This window comes from Otolemur garnettii, unplaced genomic scaffold (genome assembly GCF_000181295.1).
Source record: "Otolemur garnettii isolate 467f Iridium unplaced genomic scaffold, OtoGar3 scaffold00060, whole genome shotgun sequence".
Classification (NCBI taxonomy): Eukaryota; Metazoa; Chordata; class Mammalia; order Primates; family Galagidae; genus Otolemur; species Otolemur garnettii.
The window spans coordinates 10637427-10645068 of NW_003852455.1; the positions used below are offsets into that span (position 1 = coordinate 10637427).

At 40.4% G+C, this 7642-nt stretch overlaps 1 protein-coding gene across 1 annotated transcript in view; it reads right to left on the reverse strand.

The window, feature by feature from the left end:
- Positions 1-4793: 4793 nt before the first annotated feature.
- The window catches only part of LOC111726295 (nmrA-like family domain-containing protein 1), a 16158-nt gene continuing 13309 nt past the window's right edge, over positions 4794-7642 (reverse strand). Inside the window, exon 5 of the mRNA XM_023514860.1 lies at positions 4794-4973. Coding sequence (XP_023370628.1) covers positions 4794-4973 — 180 coding nt within the window. The remainder of the gene's footprint in view (positions 4974-7642) is intronic.

Sequence of the window (7642 nt, forward strand, 5' to 3'; positions counted from 1 at the left end):
AAAGAAAAAAGCGGGGGGGGGGGAATGCCTAGTATTTGGTCTAAATGAAATACTATACCTGAACCAATTTATATAACATCTGACCTACTAATAGCGATTATTAAGTATGCACTTCCTATTTTTAATATTTTACTCATGATAAAAAAAAATTGGGCGGTGCCTGTGGCTCAGTGGGTAGGGCGCTGGCCCCGTATACCTGGGGGGTGGTGGGTTTGAACCCGGTCCTGGCCAAACTGCAATAAAAAAATAGCCAGACGTTTTGGCGAGTGCTTGTGGTCCCAGCTACTTGGGAAGCTGAGGCAAGAGAATCACCTAAGCTCAGGAGTTGGAGGTTGCTGTGAGCTGTGACCCCACAACACTCTACCAAGCGTGACAAAGTGAGACTCATCTCTAAAAAAAAAAACCAAAAAAAAACTCATAAAATGTATTTTTTAGATACTTGACTTCAGGGTAAAGAAGGTAAATATATTGATTTCCTAAATAAAAAGGCAATGTCTTAGGAAATGTCCTGGATTGATGATTGAAAATATTTGGAGAATATATTTTACCCCGTTGCCTCAGGAACTATTTCCAAACTAAACAAACTAAATAAACTTCATTGCAGTCAGAACCTCATTACTTTAATAAATAAAGCTAGAATAAATTTTTGGCCCTAGAAACATGTTTAGGGATATTTCTTCCCCAAATCATCAAATTGTTTTGTTTTAAAGGCTTCCATATTTGAAAATAAAGTGAGCTAGCATCTATAAATTTTAAAGCTAAAAAAACTTTTTCTGAAATACCTTATGTAAAAGCATAGTTCCTCTATATGAACATAGATGAATTGTGTGTTTGCATATTAGTGTGCAATTTCGTTAAAAATAAATAAATAAATAAACTTCGGGCCCTAGAACCATTTTTAGCAAAAAATCTTCTCCAAATTACCAAATTGTTTTCTTCTATACACTTTCAACTTTGCACATAACTTGCTCTAGCAATGTGTAAATTTTAAAGCTAAAACAACTTTTTCTGAAATACCTGATGTAAAAGTCTGAGTCCCACATATGAGTATGGCTAAATTGTGTGTTTGCATACCTGCGTGCAATTTCTATTTAAATCCTCCAGTAAACATTAAAAAGAAAAAGAAAAAAAAGGAAAAGTAGACTTTGGGAGAATTACTTTCAACAGGTGCATACCAATGGGGGGATCAGAAACTGTAGGGTCTCTGATCCCCTCCCACTGGTATACAGCTGTTAATAGGAAGTACGCGAAATACAATACATGGTGGTTCAGAGCTTGAGCTTGACCTTTAGTGTCAAACATGTCCATTAAAATCCTGCCTGCAATACCTGTGTGATCTTCAGCAGGTTAATGATTCTTTTTGGGTCTCAGGTTTTTATCTGTAAAGTGGGAGGAAAATGCCTACTGTTTGCTAAAATGAATATTACACACGAAACAATTTATATAATGTCTAACCTACGAATGGTGATTATTAAGTATGTGCTCCATATTTTTCATATTTTACTCAAGGTAAACCTAAATTCATGGTGGCTATAACATGAAATTTATTTTTCATACTTGACCTGAGGATAGAGAGTAAACATATTGATTTCCTAAACCAAAAGGAAATGTCTCTGGAAACGCCCTGCATGAATGGTTGAAAAGATTGGGAGAACATGCAGGTCTAATATAGTTCACTGCTATGCCCCAAGAACTATATCCAAACTAAACCAAGTACATAAAATTTATTGCAGTGTGAACCGCATTGCTTAAGTGGATAAAATGAGGATAGAATTTAGGCCCTAGAACCATTTTAAGGGATATTTCTTCTCCAAATTATCAACTAGAAATTGTTTTCTTTTATACCCTTTCAACTTGGCAAATAACTTTACCAATGTGTACATTTTAAAGCTCAAAGAACTTTTTCTGAAAAACCTGATACAAGGGTAGAGTAGGTCCTACATATGAATATGGGAAAATTGTGTGTTTGCATACCTGTGTGCAATTTCTGTTTCAATATTCCAGGAAAGAGTTTTTAAAAAAAAAAAAAAAAAGTGAAAGTATACATTAGGAGGATTACTTTCTTTTTTAAAAATTATTTTTAATGTTTCATTTATTTTATTTTCAGATTAATATGAGGGTACAAACAATTAGGTTTCAATGTTTACATTTGTTAGGTAAAGTCCCTGTTGTAGTTATGTTGTGCCTTTTAGGGGGGAGCACACCAATCCCCCTCCCTTCTCCTCTCTCCCCTCTTTTTTCTTCTCCCTCCCCCCAACTTGAATTAAATTGAGTTTTTCTCTTATGTGGGCATGTATTACTTCATCTACTGGCTTCATATTTATTGAATACATTGGATACTTGATTTTCCATTCTGGTGATACTTTACCAAAGAGAATGTTCTCCAACTTTATCCAGGTTAATACAAAAGATGTGATGTCTTCATCTTTTCATGGCCTAATAGTATTCCATGATACACATACATACACCAAAGGAGAATTACTTTCAACAGGTGCATACAAATATTCAAATGTCCTAGGAGATATTTTATGACACTTAAAGTTTTGAAGTTGTTTTACCTTCTGGGTCATGTAATATCAAGGTCCTAAAGTTCATGGCCTCATTTCAGATCACCCACTTATGAAGTTTGGTTCCACATCCTAAAAAGACTTTTCATGCTTTTCAGAAGCAATGGGTGAGACTGGCCCCTGGCTACCCAGCCTTGTCCCAGAATGAAAGAACCAAACTACCCTGGTAGTGAACACACAATGGGCCCAGGCGATCCTTGAGCTGGTAGTCACTCTCCATTTGCAGGACCCCAAGGTTTATTTAGAGAACAGCAGTCATTCTTCCTGCATGATCCACCCAGATGAGTAATATGCCATCTATTTTTAGTTTAGCATTTTTTTCTTTTTCTTTTCCCTTTTTAGAAATTTACCCAGGCCCATTTCCCAAGTCTGAGTGGTTAAGTTGCACAGAGATTATTGCTAGAGAGAAACATACTTTGAAAAGGAGACTGATACTCAAATGCACTTTGATTAAGATTTCCCCCAAGAAGTGAAATTTATCTGCAACATCATTTATTCAATAAACACCTCTTAATGCCTTAAAAGACAAAAAAAAGGCTGAACTTTGGCAACCCCAAGTGTCAGATCCCAGGCTGCTGTCACCTCTCACACAGGCACCACCATCCCTATCCTTGCTCTATTGCTCCCAGGACCACATGTTGGGGTTCCCATCTTTTCACCCTTAAGGTACCTGTTGCTGATTATTATTTCCACACACACACACACCCCACTTAAATCTATGCAGTCAGGTTCCTTTGAGGGAAGTTGGCTCTTGGAGAGAGAGAGCGCTACAAATGGTGATATGAGTTTGGGGCTTCTCATTTAACCAAACAGGCGCCCTATCCTTGTCACTAACCAGAAAGTTCTGTTTTTCTCTTTTCTTATAATGAAAAGATCAATTAACTTTACATACTCACTTAGTCAATCAACATTTACTAATCATCTATTATGAGACAGCCACTAGGATAAAGAGAAGTGTAAGTTGCTCACAGGCAAGAAGAAAACTAGTAAATACGATGATTACAATATAGTGTAGAAAATGCTAGCCAGAGACATAAAGGTAGTGTGGGGCCCTCTGTCATCTCCTCTTTCCACTTCCCGACCAGGCCTTGCCTCCAGCTTCCTGGCCTTAACCCACTGCAGAGTCTTTGGGTTTCTCTTGGAGCTAAATGGTTGGACGGCCCTTCCTGCCCTGGTGTGACAAAAACCCAACCACAAACTGAAAAGGAGTCAGAGTGGCCTTTGAAGAGTGGATCACTCCAGTAAAAAAACTCATAGAAAAGGAGGAAAGTCTACAAATGTACTACCAGTGCTGGTGCTTTAAAAAAAAATGCCTGTGCAGGGCGGTGCCTGTGACTTAGTGGGTAGAGCACCGACCCCAAATACCAAGTGTGGCGGATTCAAATCCGGCCCCGGCCAAATTGCAACAAAAAATAGCCAGGCATTGTGGTGGGTGCCTGTACTCCCAGCTACTTGGGAGGCTGGGGCAAGAAACTCATGTAAGCCCAGGAGTTGGAGGTTGCTGTGAGCTGTGATGCCATGGCACTCTACCGAGGCCCATAAAGTGAGACTCTGTCTCTAAAAAAAAAAAAATGCCTGTGCAGTGGATAAATGAAGAACAGAGGAATGAATAAATAATTGAATGATGCTTCAATAGATGATTTAATGAATGAATCTGAATGAACTTTCAACCTTGAAGCCAAACTGGATTTTAGAGTTTCCAGGGCTTGTGCCTGTTCACTGAACACCACGTACTCCAGAATGCTCTCTACACATTCGTTTTTAAAAATTCAAATTACTTAGAAGTTCACTGAGAGTTTTGCAATGCCCTTGAGAAAACTGGAGTTGCCTAGGGGAATTTCAGAGCCAGGGCTGGTGATCCCTCACTGGGGAGAAAGTTGAGTGGCCTCCCGTTCATGTTAGGAAAGAGCTCCAAGTTCCTCAAGTCAGGTTCCTTTGAGGGAAGTTGGCTCTTGGAGAGAGAGAGAGCTACAAATGGTGTTATGAGTTTGGGGCTTCTCATTTAACCAAACAGGCGCCCTATCCTTGTCACTAACCGGAAAGTTCAAATTACTGTGTCAAATCACCACTGCAGTGTTTCCTACTGAAAAGAGGGCTGCGAGAAATCCTTTTTTGTTGCCAATAATTGCACAGTAGCATGTACATGTGAAAGTTGTGTTGCAAAGAGGAAGAAAATCAGGGAAGGAAGAGGCTGTGTGGCCAGGGCCCGTCTGAACTGCTGGTTTTCTAGATGTCCTTTAAGGCTTCCTTGTGCTCCGAGATAAACTGGCTGAAGCTTTTGACTTTGGGGTTTAGTCGATGGGTGAGCTTGACATCACGATCTGGCTTCATTTGATAGAAAAGGCACATATTGGCTATTTCCTCTGCCGCAGGGAATCCCAGCTTCTTATAAGCTTCTGGGGTGATCTTTCAAGAACAAATAAAAAGAAATATTATGGCCCACATTTAAAATTGTTTGAAAGGATAAGCATTCACCTTAATGAAGATACAGGTCCACCGTTCTTTAGCCTAAATCCCAAATCCAAGAAACTCTGAAGTTTTTTTCCATAAGCTATTTGGCAGAAAATTGACTTTCTGGAAGTAATTTGGTGACAAAACCTGATCTGAGCGATATGAGGCTATTTAAGGTCTTTAATTATTCCATTTAGTGGGAATATTCAAATATTTTTCTGCAGAGCTATAGATGTGTTTGCTTATAAGTTCCTGCCCCATTCCCTACTGATTATATTACATAATATATAGAGACAATAACCTATCTAAAATCTGAAAGCTGAATTGTATCTAGCCCTGAGGATAAGGTATTGTAGATCTGTCTCAACCTTCATTCCAATCCCATCGCATGGTGCTTTCATCTCCACTTCCTCCTGGCATTCCCCCAGCAGCCTTCTGAAATAGTCCACCCTGCTGTGTCAAGGTTCCCCCACCACCGTCTGGCACCAGGCTCTTCTTCTCACTTGGCTGATCCATCCTCACTACCCCTCTTGGTTATAGATTTTCATTCTTAGGCTCTGCTAGGGCCAGACCCCAACAGAAATTGAGCCCATCCCACACCTCCTAAACAGCCTCAAAATCCACTCCTTGAATCCTTGCTAACATTAACTAGATTGATAATTCCCCTATTGAATTAGCAAAGACCATTTCTAACTATCTGATCCAGTATTATCTCTCCTTAGCCCACAGAGATCACCTCTGTCCTCTCAATTCCAGTTGGCCTTAAAAGACAAACAACTTATGTAAAACAGTGATTGTGACATGCCTTTCGTAATAATGACAAAATCAAGAACCACCTACAAGTCAAACAACAGAGGCATGATAAAATAAATTGTGGTACTACTCTAAGAATATGATGCAGTTACTAAAACTAATGTTTTTGAAGAAGTTTAACAAAACAGGAAAATGCTTATAACAATTAAGTGAAAAAGCCAGATACGAAATGATACATTTAGTGTTATTTTAATTTTATTACGTATAAATACACACGCATCTGCATGCATATGGGTTTGGGGGGTTTTGTTTGTTTGAGATAGGGTCTTGCCCAGGCTAGACTATAGCCGCATCACCATAGCTCACTGCACCTCCTTCTCAAATAGGTGGGACTATAGGCACTTGCCACAACACCTGGCTAATTTTTCTATTTTTCATACAGGTAGGTTCTCCCTGTTGCTCAGGCCCATCTTGAACACCTGATCTCAAGTGATCCTCCTCCCTTAGCCTCCCAAAGTGCTAGGGTAACAAGTGTGAGCGATGATCCAGTATTATCTCTCCAAATACAGGTGCCTGGCCCTGTGTTTGTATATATACAAGAAAAAGTCAAAAGGATCTGCCAAATCTTTTTTTTTTTTTTTTTTTTTTTTGAGACAGAGCCTCAAGCTGTCCCCCTGGGTAGAGTGCCGTGGCATTACAGCTCACCGCAACCTCCAACTCCTGGGCTCAAGCGAGTCTCCTGCCTCCGCCTCCCAAGTAGCTGGGACCATAGGCGCCCGCCACAACGCCCCGCTATTTTTTGGTTGCAGCCGTCATTGTTTGGAGGGTCCGGGCTGGGGATTTGAACCCACCACCTTAGATGTATGTGGCTGGCGCCTTAGCCAGTTGAGCTATAGGCGCTGAGCCATGACTTCTAAAATGTCTGTCTCCTTGTGCCACACTTTCATTATGTGACTCTGATACCTAATGTGCTTCAGTAAAATAAGGAGATTTTTGAAAGAAAGATATTTTTTCTGTTGTGTCTCACTTTCTGAAAGGGCCATCTTCCTTTTGGACAATTCCAGTTTCCCCTTGAGGCAGGTAGGAAGTCAGAATTCCAGGGCTGGAGCGCCACCTTGTGGCCAGATGCATCCCTCCCCTGAATTAGCACAGTGCTTAGAGCAGTTATAAGGAATGGCATTAACATTCTGTAGGCTTTTCAGTCTCTAATGCCCTAAAACTTTTGGTGCCAGAGAAGCTTCAGCTGGATTACGGAATAGCTTGCACACCTGGTATGCTCTTGAACATTCGGGGTCCAGGTATATGACAGAGAGATGCTTGAGAGGCTCTCAGCCATCCAGAAAAAAATCTACCCTGTCCTCTGAGAAGGAATACACACACACACACACACACACACACACACGTCCCATATACCAACACTCCTTCCTTTTTATTTCCTTCCATGAAGAGTTCAAACCCCACAGGACAAAACTAATATAAGATTCAAATGCAAAAGACCTGGGAGGTGGGTCACTGAGAAGCAAACCTACACATAGGTATAGGGGATCTTGAGGATAGCTAGATTGACATCGCTTCACCTCCTCATCAACTTCCGTATCTGAAGCTGAATCTGGAAGAAAAAAGATCTCTTCACCTCCTCGTGAACTTCAGTATCTGAAGCTGAATCTGGAATCTATATAACCCGTCAAGACTCACAGGACCCAGAGCTGCTGATGCAAACAGGAACCAACCTTCTAGCCCTGATTCTAGGAAACATTCTGGAATAGGGGATGAAGTACTTTGGGCTTTGTAGTTCATAAGGTCTCTGTTGCAGCTACTCAATCGATCATTACATCCTGAAAACAGCCTGTTTTCTTTTTCTTTTCTTTTTT